Source organism: Chiloscyllium punctatum, chromosome 15, assembly GCF_047496795.1.
Source record: "Chiloscyllium punctatum isolate Juve2018m chromosome 15, sChiPun1.3, whole genome shotgun sequence".
Classification (NCBI taxonomy): Eukaryota; Metazoa; Chordata; class Chondrichthyes; order Orectolobiformes; family Hemiscylliidae; genus Chiloscyllium; species Chiloscyllium punctatum.
The window spans coordinates 65,282,164-65,304,948 of NC_092753.1; the positions used below are offsets into that span (position 1 = coordinate 65,282,164).

A 22,785-nucleotide genomic window follows, 5' to 3' on the forward strand; every position below is an offset into this window, starting at 1 on the left:
TCTTGGATATAAATCTTACCATGGGAGCATTACCAACTGGAGGATTGCAGTGATTAAGAACATTTTGGGTTAATGAGCAATAAGCAAGAGATGGAACATAGCTAGCAATATTACCGAAAAGGAAGACCATGCTGAAACATTACAACTTGCATCAGGACAAATGCAAGAATGCCAAATGGCACATGATCACAGCATTTATATGATAGGAGAAATGCCTGCTGATTAGTTGGCAAGTTAATTCTAGACGAGGCATTGCCATGGAGAAAATGAAAGAGAACAATATCTTCCCCAAGTTCTAGGGTATTTCAAAATGTGTGTATGGCTTAAGCATATTCTATTTGATTTTTTAAAAAAAGGTAGGTTCTCTTGTTTGAAAGTATTTCACTTTTCTATACAATGTAAAACTAAAACCAAAGTAATAAATTTCACTCTTCGTCTTCAATTAGTCCCTAGTGTAGCAATAGTACACTCGGTATTATTCAACAAATGCTAACCAATCACAGAATAACATTTTGTTTTGGGTTTAACAGCCATGGTTTGTTTTTTTAGTCTATGCACCATGTATCATGGACAACTAAAGAAACTGCTGTTAGACTTGAGCAATGAACAGTTGGGACAGTCAGAAGAAAGTGAGGACTGCAGATGCTGAAGATCAGTTGGGACAGTCAGCCCGTATTCCTGCTATTACACTGTCACTGAAAGTCAGACATGATATTGCTCAATTGTGTGGCAGGCAGACCATCTTTCTGTACTGATGGCAGTCTGTCAGTAGAAAGTACCACTCTCATTGCTAATGCATTGTAACAGTATAAAACAACCTGCTTTATGTGAGTCTATACAGTAATTTTGGCTAATTGAGGCTCAACTTCTTTCTGAAGCTATTTTCTCCTCCCTCCCCTGCCTGGACTGAAGTTATAGGAGGTTAGGGAGAGTGCAAGAGAAGTCACTTTTTAAAGTCTTAAAGGTGGGGTAGTCTATGTATACACTGGTGCTGACATCACTGTGCTTGGAACATGGCGACATCAGCAGTGAAAGCTGTTGTGACCAAATGACATCACTGGTCCTGTGAGTGCAAGTTCTGGCAGCCATGTTATCAGCCATTTTAGCATTGAGTGATTAATCTGAATTATTTCCTGTTTATGAATAGTTTTAGTTGACACCGTAAGGAATATCCTTCAGTTCCAAACAAGAGTCAAATTGGATTAGAAACATTAACTCTATATCTCTCTCCAGAGAGAGATGCCCAGATATCTCTAGCACTTCATTCTTATTTCAGATCTCCAGCACCTGTAGTACTTTGCTTTTATAATATGGTTAATGCTTCCTCAGATTTTTTCAAATCACTTGGATTGTAGTGGTCTAAGAGAGAGGCCCATAACAACTGAATGTGCGTGACCAGAGGGGCACAATAAATGTCACTGATGCTGGTAGCACCTATATCTTGAGACCAAATTTTATTTTAAAATCTTATGATAATCAAATCCAATAGCCTAAACCCAAATTTAGGTCTGAACCAGGTAATTGAATGAATGCTTTATACTTCTCAATGTAAGGGACCTTAAGTGACGTATATTTGACAGACTAACGCCGAAGAATGGATTGGAATGATGTAGAGGGACTGCTGTTAAGGAACATTATTGGGCGCGATGTATCGCGCTTATTTGACATTATGTAAAGAACACAATAACCAAGGTGCTGTATGCTTTTAACTGCATGTGATTATATACTGCCTTCTAATTTGACCAGAAGTTGTCATCAGTAAGTGAGGTCACTCAATTTTATTTCTGCCTGTCTTTCATTTTAGGAGAGTTCAGGAGATGCAGTGCCAACCATGGAAGAAAAGCCTATGTCAGTGGCTGCATTAGCATCAAAATTTAAACAAGGAACAAACAATACCTTAGAAAAGAATGAGGTAAGCATTTATTTATTTTATGAAATTAATGTTTGCTGCAAGTTACTTTATTGCAAGTATATTGAACATTCGGCAATAATAATAATGGTTCCATCATTAATAACAAAACTATAGCAAAAAAAGTTTGAGATTCCTTATTCTATTTTCACAAATGGATTAAAAACGTTCACATTTTACACACACGTACTTCATTTGTCCTTATTATTATATAATAGTATATGACATTTCACTCTTCTTAGGAAATGTATATCTTTTAAAAATAAGATAAATAATTAGTCAGTTCTAAATCACACATCCATACAGGTCATTTATAATTCCATTGCAGTTCAAGTGGTTTTTAACATTTTGGTATTTTAGCAGCTGAGAACTTTTGCGATTTTTCTCTCTCCTTTTTACTATATTCTCTCTCTTTTGGATTTTCCCTTATTGCACTTCCCTTTCATCCCTTGCAATACTAGATTCACCACATATAGCAATATTCTATTTTTTTTCCCCATTACCTGTTGTTGCATCAGCCTCTCTGATTTCTCTTATTTCTGTCAATCTTTGTTACCTTTCTTCTAATTTGATTTATTATTTGAAGGTCAACAGAGCAAGAGAATATGCTATAAATGGTAGGATACTGAGAAGCAGAGGAACTGTGCATCTGCACAGACCTCTGAATGTGACTGAACAGGTAGCTATGATGCACTTAAAGCTTGGATACTTGCCTTTGATTAATTGTGACATTGTGTATAAGAGCTGGGAGTTATGCTAGAACTATATAAAACGCTAGTTAGGCAAAAATTCACAACGTTCAAAAAGTACTTGGATAAGCTTGTATACTGCTGAAATCTTTAATGCTACATACCAATAGTGGGAATATGGGAATCATTTATCAGCTGGTGTAGCAATGATGGGCTGAGTGGCCTCTGTCTGTGCTGTAAGTTTGTCTGGAATTTTCTTAATTCTTTATGGCCCATCTTTCATTGCTCAGTGGGGTGTTAAGGGTCATTGTAAGTCATGTGGGTCTGCAGTCACCTGTAGTCTAGACCTGTTCAAAATTGGCTTGAAGATAGGAGACCACCTAAGGTTGTGGTGGAGAGGTGTTTTTCGGACTTGAGGCCTGTGACCAGTGGTGTGCCATAAGGATCATTACTGGGTCCACTACATTTTGTTGCATATATAAGTGATTTGGTTGTGAATATAGGAGGTATGGGTTAGTAAGTTTGCAGATGATGCCAAAATAGGTGATGTAGTGAAGAAGATTATCTCGGAGTACAATAGGACTTGATCAGATGAGCCAATGAGTTGAGGAGTGGCAGATGGCGTTTTAATTTAAATAAATGTGAGGTGTTGAATATTGGTAAGGCAAACCAGAGCAGAACTTATGCACTTAATGGTAAGGTCCTGAGGAGTGTTTCTGAACAAAGAGACGTTGAAGTGCAGGTGCATAGTTCTTTGAAAGAAGAGTTACAGGTAGGCAGGGTGGTGCAAAAGGCATATAGCATGCTTGCCTTCATTGGTCATAATATTGAGTATAGGAGTTGAGATGTCATGTTCTGGCTCTACAGGACATTGGTGAGGTCACTTCTGGAATACTACATTCTGGTCACACTGCTATAGGAAGGATATTGTTAAACCTGAGAGGGTACAGAAGATTTTAGAGGGTAATGCTGGGACTGAAGGGTTTGGGCTACAGAGAGGCGCAATAAGCTGGGACTTTTTTTTTCTTTGGAGCATTGGAGACACAGGGATGAACCTTTTAGAAGTTTTATAAAATCATAAGGTGTATGAACAGATCTTTTTCCTAGGGTGTGGAAGTCCCATTCAAGAGAGCATAGGTTTAAGGTAAGAAGTGAAAAATTTAAAAAGGTCCTGAAGGATAACTGCTTCATGCAGAGGTGATGTGTGTCTAGAAAGAGCTTCCAGCGGAAGTGGTGAAGATGGGTACAATTACAATTAAAAGACATCTAGATGGGTATGTGAAAAGGAAGAGTTTAGAGTGATATGGGCCAAATGCTAACAAAAGCGACTTGGTCAGATTGGAAGGTCTGGTTGGCATGGATGAGTTGGACCAAAGTATTTGTTTCTGCGCTATTTGACTGTATACCCTGAAGTTAAACAGAGTGAAAATGAGGTTGAGATAAATTAGAACACAATTGTAAGGTGGAGGTAAGCTTGGATGTTAAAATCCTGGAGATTGTATGAAGAAGGAAGGTTGAGGGAAGTAAATAGGGTGACTGCTTTGTTTTGATGGTATGGATTGTAACAAGGCAGTAATATTTAAAGAGGACCTGAGAAGCACCTGGAGATGTGAGAGCAGTATGCAAATCTTGCATTGGCTTCGCATTTAAAGAGTATTCAGAGGTGTGGAAGTGTTTATTATGAAAGTAGGAATCAAGTATCTTGAAATTGAATTGTTAGCAGAGACGTCAAGTCACTGGAGAAAGTCAGTCAGTTCCATGCTGGAAGATAGACATGGGGTAGTGCCACCAATTCTAAAGTGATGTGTTATTGATTATGTTTGTGAATGATGAAGAAGCTATACTGAAGAACAGTGTTACCAGACTCAAACTTTAACTGTATCTTGCTCCACAGATGCCGCCAGACCTGCTGAGCTTCTCCAGCACTTTGTTTTTGCTGTATTTTGGAAGAACTGAAAAGAGTTTAATACTTCATTATACAGCACATAGTATCACTTACTATGTGTGAAGTTGTGTCTCGAGGATGCTTTTTTTTTCCCTAAAGGCAAGCCAATGCTGCCTGAAGCATTGCAAGGAAGACAAGTTCAGTTAATTTCCTGTTTCTAAATGTTCAAAGTTCTGCATCTCTCTCATTAGTGTCACTCGATTTGTGGCATTCTCTGTTGACTCAGCGGGTTGTGGGTTCAAGTCCTACTTAAGGACTCAAATGTGTCATTCTAGGTAAGTGTTTGAATGCAATGCTGAGGAAGTGCTGAAGAAGTACCATTCTTTAGATGATTGTTAAACTGAGGCTTGTCTGGGTGAACGGTAAATATTCCATGGCACTATCTGACAAGTGCAGGAAGTTCCTTGTGTAGTCTCAATTAATAATCCCCTTTTAAACCAACGCCACTAAAAATAAGTGAACAATTTATCTCCTTGTTCTTTTGAGAACTTGTGAAGAAAATGGCTATTCTATTTGTTCACACAATGTTTAATCTACCTGTATCTTTATTAGAACTGTTTTTTTTTAGATTTTGATATCACTGGCAAGGCAATACAATGTGTTATCCATCCTTAATAATTTTTTCGCATCAGGTAGTGTGGACTGGATTCTTTATATTAGTGAACCAGCTGGGCTTTTCCAAATAGCTGGCTGAGTTTTAGTAATTTCCTGGGTGTACAGCTCAAATTACCGAACAACTCTGATCCATTTATGACTTCCAATAGGAACGTTTGGCCTGCGTTTGTGGTTGTGCATCATGACTGCCATGATTACACTTTCTAGAGTTATTGACAGTGATTCACTTTAGAACATTCTGAAACTTATTTCGATGCAGCTGTGTTCCTTTTTCCCTTAGAAACCGCTCAAGAGACCAGTTCGGAAAAAGCCTCCTAGCTCACTGCCTTTGTGTGGGATGAAGAATGACAATGAAACAGACCGTAATGCAGATGAGGTAAAATAATCATTTGAAAGCATCTACTTGCCTTTTAAAATAATCCTATAGTGCCAATCCTGTAGGTAATATGAAAACTCAAACCTCCTGAATGAAAGCTAAAATTCTAATGATCTGCGATCACTTAATGCATATTTAAATTAATGTTGTAATTTGAGTCTCGTTTCATTTTTCATATTACATGCTTCTCAACATGCTACTTCTTTCAGAAGTCATCAGTTAGTGACTCCAACCGTCCACCAAAGTTGAAATTGAAGACTTCCTCCCCACTCATTGAAAAACTCCAGGTGTGTTTCTGAGAATATTTGCCACTTCCTGTAACTGTGGCTTATTATGTACAGAGTAATGGGTGTGTGGAACAGACAGTTAAGCATTGAGATAGTAAAGCAGAAGAACAACACAAAATGCAGGTAACAAAGGACCGGTCAGTGTCCGAAGTAAAAAGGTGGGCTATCATGTCACGTAATACACCCTGTTGATGGAGGATTTTGGAAGACGACTGAACGTTTTCACAGGGAGAAGACTTTCAGAAAATTGTCTTCTCCTGAAGAGGATAAAGCAGTTTAAATAACATTTAAGAGTCGCAATGTTGAACCTTTCTGCAGCCTAATATATAATTTATAGTTTATAATTTTTCAAAAAACACCATAATTGTTAACACTTTTTATTCTTTATCTTAGCCTTTGGTTATGTTTTACAAAGGAATATTTAATTTGATAAAGCTTGAATTTTACAAATATTCAGAATTGCCTAAGAACACGTTTTTTTAATATAAACTCTGCATCTCAGACTGAAAGCTGCACACCTAGTTTTCGGAGCAATCTGATTTGAGCATGACATTTTCCAGTAGAAAACTCTACTCAACTTCTGATCATAACGCTGAGTTTTGAACTATGTCTTTATTATTCTCTTAAGATCAGAAACTTGAGACTGTGGAGGAACAGTGTGTTTTGGGTTCACGAACTGAAATTCTAAAAGCTATTAGACAGATACAAAATCTAATTAAGGCCAATAGAATATAACCTTTTTTTTATGTCTTCTGTTTCTCATATAGGCCAACTTGTGTCTCTCCCCGATTGCTCTCTTGCCTGGTGCTGGTCCAAAGAGTCCATTAAAATCTTCCTTCTCACCTTTAACTAGTCCTGCTTCCACACCTGACAGTCCTGGAACACGCTCCCAATCTAGTGAATCTGATGGAGGGCCAGTTTCATTTGACCAACCTGCAGAAAGGGAACCTTTGCACAGTCTGCACAAGGTAAAAATGCAGTAACAGTTTTGAGTGGTTTTAATAAAATTTAAAATTGGTGAATGTGGAATAAAAAAAGCTATAAATATGAGCTTTCAATAAAAAAACTGTTCTGTGGTGGCTAGAATATTATAACCCACATTAGATGGCCTAATACAAGCTGCTGAGTTCAAGAATTTGAAGCAAAGCTGCAAATATACAAGAATGTGAAATAAAAATAGGTAATGCCAGAAATACAGGGCAAGATTATCAGTACCCCCAAAAAAGAGATCTTGGTTATAATTGGGACTATAGGGTAGATTTTCCATACGATTGCATTTGCAAACTTAGCAGAGCACGGTGAAGAGGAAGAAAAGGACTGAGACAAAAACTTGTTATTTCTTGTGATAACTTTGGAATGCCTGGGGCTTCTTGATGGCTCTGGCTCTGACTTGAACTCGAACATGGTGGGAGTTAGGATCTGGAGGGACATGTATATTGGCTTTTACTGAGCCATGCACAAGTGCAAAATAAAATTTAATATCAACTGGGGATGTTAGTCTCCAGCAAATGAAAATGCAGTCTACATAAATGATTTGGAAGAAAATGTAGCTGGTCTAATTAGTAAGTTTGCAGAAAATGCAAAGTTTGTGGATGGTGAGGAGATTGTCATAGGATACAGTAGGATGTAGATCAGTTGGAAGCCTGGGCAGAAAAATGGCATATGGAGTTTAATCCAGCCAAATGTGAGGTGATGCGTTCTGGAGGGTCAAGTATAGATGGAAATTATATAGTGAATGGCAGAACTATTTGTATTTGCAGGGGGTCTGGGTGTCCAGGTCCACAGATCCACAGATCACTGGAAGTGGCAGTGGAGGTTGATAAGGTAATAAAAATGGCCTATGGCATGCTTGCCTTCATTGGAAGGGACATTGAGTATAAGGGTAGACAAATTGTGCTGCAGCATTATAGTCCTTTAGTTAGGACACACTTGGAATATTGCATACAGTTCTGGTCACCACACGATCAGAAAGATGTAGATGCTTTTGAAAGGGTACAGAAAAGTTTGACCAGGATTAGATTAGATTAGATTAGATTAGATTACTTACAGTGTGGAAACAGGCCCTTCGGCCCAACATATCCACACCGCCCCGCCGAAGCGCAACCCACCCATACCCCTACATCTACCCCTTACCGAACACTATGGGCAATTTAGCATGGCCAATTCACCTGACCTGCACATCTTTGGACTGTGGGAGGAAACCGGAGCACCCGGAGGAAACCCACGCAGACACGGGGAGAATGTGCAAACTCCACACAGTCAGTCGCCTGAGGCGGGAAATGAACCCGGGTCTCTGGCGCTGTGAGGCAGCAGTGCTAACCACTGTGCCACCGTGCCGCCCAAGGATGTTGCTAGGTATGGGGGATCTTGACTTTAGAAAGGTTGGATAGACTGGGTTTGGTTTCAGTGGAACACAGGAGGTTGAGAGGTGACCTAATAGAAGTTTATAAGATTGTGAATGGCATGGATAGAATGGAAAGTATGAGGCTTTTTTCCAAAGGTGTAGGGGTCAATTACCAGGGGACACAGGTTCAAGGTATGAGGGGGAGAAAGTTTAAAAGAGATATGCAAGGTACATTTTTCCACACAAACGGTGGTGAAACTTGATTGAGTTTTTTTGAAGAAGTAACAAAGAGGATTCATGAGGGCAGAGCAGTCGATGTGACCTATATGGACTTCAGTCAGGCGTTCGACAAGGTTCTCCATGGAAGACCAGTTAGCAAGGTTAGATCTCATGGAATACAGGTAGAACTAACCATTTGAATATAGAACTGGCTCAAAGTCAGAATACAGAGGGTGGTGGTGGAGGGTTGTTTTTTAGACTGGAGGCCTGTGACCAGTGGAGTGCCACAAGGATCAGTGCTGGGTCCACTACATTTCATCATTTGTATAAACGATTTGGATGTGAGCATAAGAGGTATAGTTAATAAGTTTGCAGATGACATCAAAGTTGGAAGTGTAGTCGACAGCGAAGACTGTTACCTCCAGATTACAACGAGATCTTGATCAGGTGGCCCAATGGGCTGAGAAGAGGCAGATGGAGTTTAATTCAGATAAATGCGAGGTGCTGCATTTTGGGAAAGTAAATCTTAGCAGGACTTATACACTTAATGGTAAGGTCCTAGGGAGTGTTGCTGAACAAAGAGATGTTGGAGTGCAGGTTCATAGCTCCTTGAAAGTAAAGTCACAGGTAGATAAGATAGTGAAGGTGGCATTTGGTATAGTTTTCCTTTATTGGTCAGAGTATGAAGTACAGGAATTGAGGTCATGTTGTGGCTGTTCGGACATTGATTAGGCCACTGTTGGAATATGGTGTGCAGTTCTGGTCTCCTTCCTATCAGAAAGATGTTGTGAAACTTGAAAGGGTTCAGAAAAGATTTACAAGAATGTTGCCAGGGTTGAAGGATTTGAGCTACAGGGAGAGGCTGGACAAGCTGGGACTGTTTTCCCTGGAGCATCGGAGGCTGAGGGGTGACCTTGCAGAGCTTTACAAAATCATGAGGGGCATCAATAGGATAAATAGACAAAGTCTTTTCCTTGGGGTGGGGGAATCCAGAACTAGAGGGCATAGGTTTAGGGTGAGAGGGGAAAGATATAAAAGAGACATGAGGGGAAACGATTTTTCACGCAGAGGGTGGTACATGTATGGAATGAGCTGCCAGAGGAAGTGGTGGAGGCTGGTACAATCGCAACATTTAAAAGGCATTTGGATGGGTATATGCATAGGAAGGGTTTGGAGGAATATGGGCCGAGTGCTGGCAGGTGGGACTAGATTGGGTTGGGATTTCTGGTCGGCATGGACAGGTTGGATCAAAGGGTCTGTTTCCATGCTGTACATCTCTGACTCTGAGTGCCTAGAAGGTGCTGCCAGAGGAGGTAATGGAAGCTGACATAATAGCAGCATTCAAGAAGCACAAATACATGAATAGGAAAGGAATAGAGAGATATGGATCCTGTCAGTGAAAGTAGTTTTAATATAGAACGGCAAAATGTGCCAATACAAGCTTGGAGGGCCAAAGGGACTGTTCCTGGGCTGTATTGTTCTTTGGAGTGACAAAGTTACACTTCATTTTGAACAATTTGATTAGATTGGAAAAATAACAGACTTGAATATGGTAGACATAAAGAAACAATTTCTTTTGATAGACAAATCTGGAGTAAGGGAATAGTCTCTGACCTAGTTTCCCCACCTCATGTTCCCCAATCCTGCACAGCCAACTTCTTTCTTTCCCAACATCTATAAACCGGACCATCCTGGTAGACCCATCCGTTTCAGCTGATTTCAGCCCCATTGATCTCCTTTCTTCCTATCTTTGGCACTTCTTTCCTCTCCTCATTCAATTTCTTCCCACTAACATTCTTGACTCTTCTGAGATTTTGTCAGTCCCATAATTTCCAGTTCCTGGCCCCAGCTGCCTCATCCACCTTAATCATGGATGTAAAGTTCCTCTCCACATCCAGTGTCCTGAAGGCTTTCTGCTCCTTCCTTGAAGGGAGGTCTGAACTGTCACCAACCACCACCCTCCTTCATCTGGCTAAACTCATTCTCCAAGTAAGAAGTGAGCCAGTGGACAGGTACCTGTGTTTAAGAAAGTCCAACTTACAAATGTTCATACTTAAGACCAATGCAGGAGATCGTGTTTTAAAATCCAAAGACCCAACGTACAAATATTTCTGGTCTCAATCTGTTTTAACCTGGTTTCAAATACTTGCAAATGGCTGCGTACCGTTGTCCTGCATTGTGTTCCATCTTGCGAGCAGATTCCAGAATGGGAACCCATTTACAACCCAGGGACTGCCTACAGTCTACAGTATTAACTGCTTGCAATGCCACTTCCTCTGTGTTGACAAGACCAAATGCAGATTGGGTGACTGTCTTTCAGAAAACCTCTGCTCGGTCTTATAAACATGACCCCAGCCTTTCACTTGCTTGCCATTTCAATAGATTATCTTTACCTCATGCTCACATTTGTGTCCAAGGCCTGCTGTAGTTTTCCATCAAATCGCAACACAAACTTAAAGACAAACAGCATTTTGTTTGTCTGCTTGGGTTCATTACAGCTTTCAGGAGTGCACATGGAGTTCAGCAACTTCAGAGTGTGAACACTATCCTCCAGTATAGATACACTCTGTTCCCTCACCATTCTGAGCCCCTTCCCATGTCTTGTTTGCATGGCTTCGCTCTTAGCAAAGCCAGTCTATTCTCTACTATTCCCACTTACCATTACTATCTAATTCATTTCTGTATCTCTCCTCAATTAACATCTGCGTTCTGTCTTTTTTCTAGGCACCTTCACAACCTGTTCTAATTACTCCTCCTCCTTAGCCAACACAAAAAAAAAACTAATTTTCCAGTATTCTTTAGTTCTGAGGAGTCATCATATTGGATTTAACATTAACTCTGTTTCTCTCCACATGATGCGACCAAACCTGCTGAGGTTCTCCATCAATTTGTTGTGTTTTATTTCTGAACAAAGGGGTACAATTTTAAGATTAGAAGCTGCTTATTTTGGACTCAAATTAGGAAGACTTTCTAATTTAAAGATAATCTGTGTCACAGTCCCTGAAATGAGCCTGGGTGCTGGGTCAATTCACATTTTCAGAATTGAGGTTAGTGTATTCTCTCCCAGTCCTGTGATATCATTATTTTGCAAAATAATAGATATGGACAGGCAATCACTAACAGGCACTGACACCTGTTTGTGAATAGTGATTGATTTCTTGATCCCAAGTTTGTGTTTTGTTTGGTTTGACCTGTTAGAACCGGGTACGTGTGTCATTGAAACGACGGCCACCCAGCAGGAGATTTCGACGATCAGTTGCTGAAGATGCAGCTAACTCTGACTCTGCAGAAACAGACACGTCTCCTAAGAATGCAGAACCAGAACAGAATGGAACACCAGATGAGGAAAGCAATGATGTTTTTACTGATGATGGAGTTCAAACCGATGATGCAACCTCTAAGACTTCCCCTTCGCCTGAAGAAGACTCTCCCCCCTCACCAAAAGAATCTTCTCCTGAACAAACATCCGAGAAAGAGCTTGATCACCTCTCATCATCTCAGAGCCAAGAATCTGAATTGTCTTCTGATCTAAGCCAATGTGAACACATGGAAGACAATGCTAGCACTACAAAAGAAACTGAGGAGTCTTCAAACAAGGACAATGAGGCTTCTGCCAGCAGTGATCACAACATAGCAGGAAGTGAGACTGCAGATTCTGAGACCTCTAAAGAAGAACCCAAAATTGAAGAAGTGAAAGCAATTGATATTCAGCAGCAGAATTCCAAAGCAGAGGTAGGTGAAAGAGGTTTTATTAGAGCAAATAAGCCTGTATGGATTCTAGCAGTAACAACAATCAATTTCTTTACAATCTTGAGGCCATTCTCCTGGGAGATATTGAAATGATGTACCAAGCTCAGGTCTTCAGTACTAGTTTGACCATAGGTCCTGCTGCTGTGTATTCAACTTTTAAGACCGTTTCTAATTTTTATGCACTTGGGCCATTTCATTTTGCGTCACATTGAGTGGGGGAGCAGAGTTGTATCAGGTAATTAAAATGTGCTTTTAGGATGTGTTGTGTAATGCTTCCTAATCAAAAGATGACTAGTCCATAATGCCTTGTGATACAGCCTCAAACTAATGATTTAAATTCCTCTGTGCTAGTTTCTGTTACTAGCTGCGCAAGTGATGCTGGATACTTTTGAGATTCGGGACTTATTGTCGCCATGGAGACCTGTGTTCAGAATTGCCCAAAAAAAGAAGGGACTTGCATTTGAATCATACTTAATAATTTCCTTAGGATATCTCAAAGTCTTTTAAAACAATGCATTACTTTGGACTGCAGTCGTGTAGTAAATAAACAGGGAATGGAACATCTATTGTTGGTAAACCCCAAACTACTGGTTGGATTATAAGGATAATTCCCTGATTTTCATTAAATAGTTATGTGGGCTATGTTAAATTTAGAGTCAAAAAGTGTGGCTATGTTTTTCCAGTACCAATCAGGCAGCATCTGAGGAGCAGAAGAATTGACGTTTCGAGCATAAGCTCTTCCTGATCTTCAACCCCAGGGCATCAATGTGGTCTTCACCAGTTTCCTCATTTCCCCTTCCCCCACCTCACCCCAGCTCCAAACTTGCAGCTGAGCACTGTCCCCATGACTTGTCCTATTCCTATCTTCCTTTCCACCTATCCACTCCACCCTCCCCTCTGACCTATCACCTCTATCCCCACCCCCGTTCACCTGTTGTACTCTATGCTACTTTCTCCCCACCCCTATCCTCCTCTTGTTTATCTCTCCACCCTGCAGACACCCTGCCTTTATTCGTGATGAAGGGCTTTTGTCCAAAACGTCGATTTTCCTGCTCCTCTGATGCTGCCTGAACTTCTGTACTTTTCCAGCACCACGCTAATCTAGAATCTGGTTTCCAGCATCTGTAGTCCTTGTTTTTACCTGGGTGTCTTTATCCAACAAGTCACTGAGGGCAAGCACTCAAGTGCACCAGATGGTGAAGAAGATTAATTGTATATTGACCTTCATAGCAAGAAGATTCGAGAAGGATGCAGGAAGACTTGCTATAATTTAAGGATGTGGAGATTTTGGAAAGGGTGTGTAAGAGGCTTACCAGGATGTTGCCTGGATTGCAGTATATTATCTATAAGGAGAGATTGGACAAACTTGGATTGTTTTTCCTAGAGGTGAGAGGCTGAGAGGTGACCTGATAAAAATATATGAAATTAAAAGGTATGGATAAGATGAACAGTTGGGTGCAAATGTAAACACTAGGGAATATAGGTTTAAGGTAGAGAGAGAGAAACGATTGAGATGCATGAGGAAGGTTTTAATATAGAGGGTGATAGATGCCTGGAATGTGCTGCCAGGGTAGATGCAGATACATTGGTAACATTTTAAGTATTTAGACAGACACATGAAAAGATGGTCTGTATCCTTGTACTCCCTGTCAGGCAGACCTGATTTAATTTAGAAAGGTGTCATGGTTGGTACAGACATAATAGGCCAAAGGACCTGTTCCTATGCTGTACTATTCTATGTTGTAATTATATGGAGCCCAGGTAAATCCACACCAAGAATATTGTGTTCAGTTTTGGTTGTCTTATTGCGGAAGGAAGGATACGAAGATTGGTGGAGTTCTGGATAGTGAGGAGGGCTGTTGTCGGCTGCAAAGGGACGTCGATATGATGCAGAGCTGGGTTGAGGAGTGGCAGCTGGAGTTCAACCCTGTCAAGTGTGAGGTTGTCCATTTTGGAAGGACAAATAAGAATGTGGAATACAGGGTTAATGGTAGGGTTCTTGGTGGAGGAGCAGAGGGATCTTGGAGTCTATGTTCATAGATCTTTGAAAGTTGCCACTCAGGTGGATAGAGCTTGTAAGAAGGCCTATGGTGTATTAGCGTTCATTAGCAGAGGGATTGAATTCAAGAGTCGTGAAGTGATGTTGCAGCTGTACAGGACCTTGGTAAGGCCACATTTGGAGTACTGTGTGCATTTCTGGTCGCCTCATTTTAGGAAAGATGTGGAAGCTTTGGAGAGGGTGCAGAGGAGATTTTCCAGGATGTTGCCTGGAATGGAGAATAGGTCGTACGAGGATAGGTTAAGTGCTAGGCCTTTTCTCATTGGAACGACGAAGGATGAGGGGTGACTTTATAGAGGTTTATAAGATGATCTGGGGAAAAGAAACAATAGACAGTCAGAGACTTTTTCCCCGGGTACAACAGTGTTACAAGGGGACATAAATTTAAGGTGAAGGGTGGAAGGTATAGGGGGGATGTCAGGGGTAGGTTCTTTGCCACTCCCACAGGCAGCGCATTCCATGCCCCCACCACTCTCTGGGTAGAGTCCGAATCATCGGTGACCTTCAAGTGGCAATTGGATAGGTATGTGGATAGGTGCTTAAGCTAGGATAAATGTTCAGCACAACATCGTGGACCGGAGGGCCTGTTCTGTGCTGTATTGTTCTATGTTCTATGTCTATGGAGGGAGTGCAGTGAAGTTTTACCAGACTGATCCTGGGATGGCAGGACTGACATGTGAAGAAGGACTGGATTGATCAGTACTGTTTTCCCTGGAGTGTAGAAAAACTAGGGGGATTTCAATGAAATCCCTCCAATTCTAACAGGACTAGACAGGGTACTATGTAGATACTGGATTAGTGGTGCTGGAAGAGCACAGCAGTTCAGGCAGCATCCAACAAGCAGTGAAATCGACGTTTCGGGCAAAAGCCCTTCAGGAATAAAGGCAGTGAGCCTGAAGCATGGAGAGATAAGCTAGAGGAGGGTGGGGGTGGGGAGAGAGTAGCATAGAGTACAATGGATGAGTGGGGGAGGAGATGAAGGTGATAGGTCAAGGAGGAGAGGGTGGAGTGGATAGGTGGAAAAGGAGATAGGCAGGTAGGACAAGTCCGGACAAGTCAAGGAGACAGTGCTGAGCTGGAAGTTTGAAACTAGGATGAGGTGGGGGAAGGGGAAATGAGGAAGCTGTTGAAGTCCACATTGATGCCCTGGGGTTGAAGTGTTCCGAGGCGGAAGATGAGGCGTTCTTCCTCCAGGCGTCTGGTGGTGAGGGAGCGGCGGTGAAGGAGGCCCAGGACCTCCATGCCCTCAGCAGAGTGGGAGGGGGAGTTGAAATGTTGGGCCACGGGGCGGTTTGGTTGATTGGTGCGGGTGTCTCGGAGATGTTCCCTAAAGCGCTCCGCTAGGAGGCGCCCAGTCTCCCCAATGTAGAGGAGACCACATCGGGAGCAACGGATACAATAAATGATGTTAGTGGATGTGCAAGTAAAACGTTGGATGTGGAAGGCTCCTTTAGGGCCTTGGATAGAGATGAGGGAGGAGGTGTGGGCACAGGTTTTACAGTTCCTGCGGTGGCAGGGGAAAGTGCCAGAATTGGAGGGTGGGTCGTAGGGGGGTGTGGACCTGACCAGGTAGTCGCGGAGGGAACGGTCTTTGCGGAAGGCGGAACGGGGTGGGGAGGGAAATATATCCCTAGTGGTGGGGTCTTTTTGGAGGTGGCGGAAATGTCGGCGGATGATTTGGTTTATGCGAAGGTTTGTAGGGTGGAAGGTGAGCACCAGGGGCGTTCTGTCCTTGTTACGGTTGGAGGGGTGGGGTTTGAGGGCGGAGGTGTGGGATGTGGACGAGATGCGTTGGAGGGCATCTTTAACCACGTGGGAAGGGAAATTGCGGTCTCTAAAGAAGGAGGCCATCTGGTGTGTTCTGTGGTGGAACTGGTCCTCCTGGGAGCAGATACGGTGGAGGCGGAGAAATTGGGAATACGGGATGGCATTTTTGCAAGAGATAGGGTGGGAAGAGGTGTAATCCAGGTAGCTGTGGGAGTCAGTGGGTTTGTAAAAAATGTCAGTGTCAAGTCGGTCGTCACTAATGGAGATGGAGAGGTCCAGGAAGGGGAGTGAGGTGTCAGATGGTCCAGGTAAATTTAAGGTCAGGGTGGAATATGTTGGTGAAGTTGATGAATTGCTCAACCTCGTCGCGGGAGCACGAGGTGGCGCCAATGCAGTCATCTATGTAGCGGAGGAAGAGGTGGGGAGTGGTGCCGGTGTAATTACGGAAGATCAACTGTTCTACATAGCCAACAAAGAGACGGGCATAGCTGGGGCCCATACGTGTGCCCATGGCTACCCCTTTGGTCTGGAGGAAGTGGGAGGATTCAAAGGTGAAATTGTTAAGGGTACTATGTAGAGCATTTAGGACTGAGATGAGGGAAAATTTCTTCTGCCACAAAGTGGTTGAGGTGAAAACATTTAATGTTTTCAAGAAGAGGTTAGCGAAAGTCCTTGGGGCTGAAAGGATCAAAGGAAATGGGGAGATAGATACTGAGATTAGCCATGATCCTATTGAATAGCAGAGCAGGCTTGAGGGACCAAATGGTCTAACCCTGCTCCAATTTGTGTTTTTGACCTGTCTGCAGCCTTTAACATGTTTGAATATAACATCCTTCTCTGTGATTTGGAGATGCCAGTGTCGGACTGGGGTATACAAAGTCAAAAATCTCACAACACCAGGTTACAGTCCGACAGGTTTATTTGGAAGCGCTAGCCTTCGGAGCGCTGGTCCTTCATCAGGTGGTGTGGAGTATAAGATCATAAGACACAGAATGTATAACAAAAGTTTACAGTGTGATGTAACTGAAATTATATATTGAAAAAGACCGAGAATGTTTGTTACGTCTCTCACCTTTTAGAATGACCATGTGGTTTCAATTCTTTCTGGGATTTACATATGAACTTTCTTTAAAGTTAATTCTCAAGTGAACTTTAACAATAGGTGCCATGTCGGCCTAGATAATGCATTGAAGGTGTGAGGTGCCCTGTGTGAGGCTGTCTATGCCCCAATGTTCAACTGGTTCTAATCTAAAAAAGGATTTACAGAATCTTATGGATTCACGCAGTTTCTGAGCAAAATAAAATGTAATTCTGTAAGTACAAATTCACCCCACAATCTTTTGTGTGTGTGTACATGTACGCACATGTTGGACTAAACTTGGTTGTGTGATTTTTAACTTTGTACACCCCAGTACAATACCAGCATCTCCAAATCATTTCTGGGAGAGTCTAATTACATTGACCAGGACATCAGTTTTCACCATTCTGTTTAGTGCCATTGTCTGCTAGTAGACAAAAAGCATCAAACTATGGAAGATTTAAAAAATATACAGAAGATGACATAGTCATGTGTTCCTCTTGTTTACCAATATTTCCGAGTGGTTAGCTGTCCCTGGTAAGTTTAGTGAGTGGGTGTCAGTTTCCAGTCATGGAACAGCAATTACAATTGAAAGTGTGAACAATAAACTGCTCTGGTACAGCGTGGGGTATGCTTGTTATAATTAACTTGAGTGTCCTCAGTCAGGCTCTAAATGGGTGACAAAACTGCTGATTTTGTCCTTCTTGGTTTACCTGCTGAATCTTGTGTGATAGTGACTGGTCCTGCCGGTGGACATTTTCCTTGTCTCAAGATGTGAGTACCAGTAGCAATGCCCAATCAACATGGCCATATTTCTTAAGAGGAAGGTGAATGAAACACTCCATATTTTGTATCTGCATCTTTTTTTTGAGGTTCTATCCTAAAGTGGAAGTGCTTTGCTCTTGCTCAGCCCTGACTTTTCTCAATGCAATAGCACAACAACTGAGCAGTCCCTTTAACCAGCAACTATGAATTTCAGGAGCTGCAGAAAAGTTACGGTGACAAACTGCTCCGATGTATTTTTATCAAATAGCAGGGTGGGCTCATGGGCTGAATAGTCTACTTCCAATTAGTATGTTTGTACGTTCATCCTGACTCTTACCCTGTTTTTTAAAAAAAACACAGCTAGCTTACACTGAACATTAAAATTGAGCTTTGAATACTTGGTGATGATTGACACACAATGGAGAGAAATAAACAGTTTCATTGTTTTAGTACCTGCATTGAAAAAGTTCATACTTGTATGACATTTGATTACAAAAAAGTGATTTGCATAATGTTTGACATGAGAGCTCAACCAAGTCCATTTGTATGATTTCAATAAGAACCACTGATTTCAAAGTGTTAACTCTGCTTTCTCTCCAAAAATGCTGCCAAACGTGCTAAGTTTCTCCAGCAATTTTTTTTGTTAATTGTGCATAATGTATGGACGAAAATGTAGCAATTAGCGAAACGCAATGCACTGAGTGTGTTAATTCAATCTGCATCTTTATTCCTTTTCTAGGAAATGTCTCCTGAGGGCACTGAAGATGAAAGATGTACCTGACTATATCAAACTCGGTCCAATTGATATTCATTGGAGGCTGACAAGTTTTCAATTTAAATCTGTTTATTTTGTGCCTACAGGTGAAAGAAAACTGTTCTTTCTGCGCAACGTTTAGCTCTTTTGTTTGCGAGGGTGTGTGCACGTTTCTGTATAGTTCCCCTGCACATTGTTTGCTTCTGCTCATTAAGGGCTGGACTCATTCACAGATCTATCCCAATTTACTCAGGTATTTCCTTCGTGCATCATGCTTTTGAAAATTTCTCTTTTGGATAAATACTTAATTCTAGCTGCACATTACAAGGAGTGACTGAAATGAATGTCAATAAATAAAATAGCACAGAAATGCCAAAAAAGAATTGTGTGCTGGACCTTTACAATTAGATATGTATGTGTGGAATAGTGGATGTGAAACTTGCACACAACTGCATCATTTAAAAAACAGAACGAATAATTCCCTGAAACCAAAAAAATGGCAATCTTAGAATCAGGGGAATCAAATGAGAAGATTCCAAATATACAGTAATTAATGCCAATGATTTATTTAAGTGTAAAAATGCCCCAATTAGTCAGGTCCTCCATGCTGCTGCCTTCCAGCTTTATTTCAGAATAAGGTATCTCTAATAAAAAATAATGGAAGGAAAGTTACAGATTTGTATATATTTGTTGTCCTTCTGTTAACACTTCTATTTTGGAGATTGGCCAAACATGGCAACACAATAGCTGATCAGTTGGTTGGTGGGACAGACAGAGCAGGATTGAAGTAGAGCTCAGTAGTTAGTTTATGGGGTCTCCAACTTAAATCCCAGCAGTTTGATGGAGTGAAGAAACTTGCTAATCCTCTTCTGAAGCTATAGCTTAAAATGGCAGATCAGGACTGGAAAATGTCCATTGCAATCTGTCAAATCAGGCCAGGGAAGGAATAGATAATTCCCTGCTTCATTTTAACACACTCGAGCTACACCCCATACCTCTCAAGCCTGATTTCAACCAAACATGGGACCTAAAATCAAGGAGATGATTGACTTAAATTTATGTATTACTTGTCTCATGTGAATACCTATTCAGTTGTTTGCCTTAAAGATTGAAAACAAAGTTCTTGTATATCAACGATCCGCCTAGCCTTTGATTCAAAACTGTCACCAATAAAAGCCACTATATATATTATCATTTACTTAGGAATGTTAGCTTCTGCGAAACTTTAATTCAGTTTATCTGTTTAAGACAAAATTGCTCTGAACTCCTGTTTGAATAGTTTCCTCTGAATTCATTTTCCTCAACATCAGGGATTTTGTTTCCCATCTTGAGAAAGATGTGGTGAGGTGCACACATTCTGGGTGATGTTAGTCATTGAGTAAAGATCCAACCTCTCCCCTTCCAGGAACAGTTCACCACTATCTACAAATAGAGAATTGTTTTATTTGTGCATCCTTTAACCAGGACAGCCCAATAAGATGCTGCAATTACATGGAAACCTTTGGAGTAGGAAACCCTCTTATGCTTGTGATAAAATGTCCTGATGGAAGATTTAATTCTTTGCTTGTTATTAATGCTGGGAAATATTTTAGTCTCTCTGGCAATGGAATGTTGAATTTTGAACCCTCACAATGAGCAGAGGCTTTCAACACTTTCATATCCACTAATGGCAACACATCTGCAGATGACTGAAATGATGATGTGATCATACTTTAACACTTCATTCAGTTCCATTGCTCATGCACATTAAGCATTCAAAATACATACCAAATTACAAGTCAAGCTCAGAAATGGGAAAGTGTTTTTTACAAATGTCCTGGTCAAGTATTTTACAAAACAAATATATGTGAAAACACTGCAATGAATAAAATGATTTACATCAGTAAGTGTTTCTCACAAACCTTTTATATATGTTCATTTTCATGGTATTTACGAAGTTAAAATGTGAAAACCACAGTGGAATACTTTATAGTGCAGCGTTGCCCTCTGCTTGCCTTTTTCCATAGCAGTTAAAGGGGACTCTGGCAGCAGCCTACAATTCTGTAGATCCACATAAGTACTTTATAATCTCACCACACTGTGCTGATGCAGAGTCACTATGCACTTCACACATGGTTGCTTGTTTCTGTTTTTTTTTATGAATATCTCAATGTTCCATGACTGACTTGGATGAACAATGATCAGGATTATTCTATTCATTAAGAAATTTCATTAAAGGCAATATCTACATGTAATGAACTTGTTAAAATTTCAAATTAACCTGTGCATTGCATTGGCAGCTTTCATTGAGTTCAGTCACTGTGAAATTATTCATTTCTGATTTTCCCCTCCACTTGTCAGAAAACACCAGTCAGTGTAGTCCCATTTTACTGAATTTTTTTTAAAATTTGGCAAATAAGATGAGGAAACTGTTGTTCAACAAGATTATATGAACCAGAGAATCCAAACTGAAATTATTAGTCTCTGGACAATTGTGCAAGAGCTATTTATGACTTTATTATGGTTTAAGAGAATAGGAACATGGAATTCTTGTTTCAATAAATCTGAGCTGAGAAAATATTTGATTTGAATAATGTAAATTGATATTTTCTGGCTTAATATATGAAAGATTTAAAATGTGGTTTCATTGAAAAAAAATTGAATTTGAGTATTGACGAAAACGTCCAGGTGGAAATATATTTATCAACACATTGCCTCATCAAAATGTACACATGAAACATGAGAACAAATTGGTTCAGTGGCAGGAAGACATTAATCCCATTTGATACCTACAATGACCTCTTGTTTCATGCAGCCATAGAAATATGTATAATAGGAGCACGGTCTTGCTGTAAATAACCTTCCTGTCAAGCTATACTGCCACACTTGCTTGCTTCAACTAACGAAACAATTTTACTTGTCATTGAATAACCTTCTCTCTCAACAGATTTTAAAATGCTGGTTTTAAATTATTCAATCAAATTGTGTTAGTCAAAATTTCTCACGTAGGTACAACTCCAGATCAACTACCTTCAGATGCGAAATACTAAGTTAATGAGAAGTGTATATTAAGAAATCAACCAGGAGGAAAGTTTGATCAGAGTAGCCCCAACAGATTTGAGATTTTGCAGGCATTGATAATAGAAGTGTAATAAATCAGTAAGTTACAGAATGATTAGCCATGGGTCAGTATTTCACTGATTCTAATAAAATCAATATTGTGTATTTGGCAAGAAAACAACTGGAATTGATGACCCTAATTTTTGCCTGAGTGACCTAAATTGTAAGCCCTTTTACAATGTTCACAATCTGTCCATATATTTCTTCTTGATTTCCTGCATATTTTTGAAGCTGAATATTGCGACATAGAGAAAGTAAAGGAACTGTGCACAATTGTTTATTTACAATCACCAAATAAAGCAGGCTTGTTGATTTTATACCACTTAACTGTAAAGTTGTTAATCAGACATTTACTTGGCAAAGGACACTTCCTTCACTACTATTACAATATTAGTGCAACTCATGTGAGTTGGTTCAAATATTGGAGATGATCTGAACAACGGGACAATGCTATCTCCACCAACATTTCCTAATTAATAGGTTTTGCATGTAATTTCTACTAGGGACCTCCAAGATAAATCCTTTGATCACACCAAAAAAAGTAGTTGTATTGAAGTGAAAATGTTTTAAGTGGGCTGGTGTCTCTGAGCAGGAGCATTTAATTTTGCTACTGCACAAATTATTGCATTACCTTGCAATTAGTATCCTAATGTATAGTGCAGTTTCAAGTCCTGAATTTAGAATCTAGAGATATAACACTTCTGAATGACTGTGACTGTGAATGTAAAATTCTCAATGGAGTGAGGTGTATGCTGGAAGTGTTTGCTTTGTATTCTTGGTAAATATATGGTGCCAAAAATGCTGCTTTTGTAAGCTTTTAAGTGAAAATAAAAATGTACTATGAAATTGAGACTTCTGATTTCAGCCTTTTTTTTCAATCAAAGTATTAGAGTCCTAGAGATGTACAGCATGGAAAAAGTCCTTTGGTCCAACCCATCCATGCCGATCAGATGGGTTGGACCTATGCCCTCTAGTTTATGGACTTCCTGACCCCAGGGAAAATACTTTGCCTATTTACCATATCCATGCCCCTCATAATTTTGTAAACCTCTATAAGGTCATCCCTTAGCCTGTAATGCTCCAGGGAAAACAGTCTCAGCCTGTTCAGCCTCTTCCTATAGCTCAAATC

The 22,785-nt window shown here is 40.5% G+C and overlaps 1 protein-coding gene across 3 annotated transcripts in view; it reads left to right on the top strand.

Moving 5' to 3' along the window:
* Nucleotides 1-22,506, top strand: part of LOC140486341 (capZ-interacting protein) — a 73,399-nt gene extending 50,893 nt beyond the window's left edge. For 2 of the 3 annotated variants that reach the window (XM_072585341.1, XM_072585340.1), the window contains 6 exons: nt 1,805-1,912; nt 5,439-5,534; nt 5,744-5,821; nt 6,589-6,789; nt 11,583-12,116; nt 18,543-22,506. In XM_072585341.1, coding sequence (XP_072441442.1) covers nt 1,805-1,912; nt 5,439-5,534; nt 5,744-5,821; nt 6,589-6,789; nt 11,583-12,116; nt 18,543-18,584 — 1,059 coding nt within the window. In that variant the 3' untranslated portion in view covers nt 18,585-22,506. Of the gene's footprint in view, nt 1-1,804; nt 1,913-5,417; nt 5,535-5,743; nt 5,822-6,588; nt 6,790-11,582; nt 12,117-18,542 lie in introns of those variants that run through there. The other variant, XM_072585342.1, reaches the window with a different exon arrangement.
* The last annotated feature ends 279 nt before the right edge of the window (nt 22,507-22,785 follow it).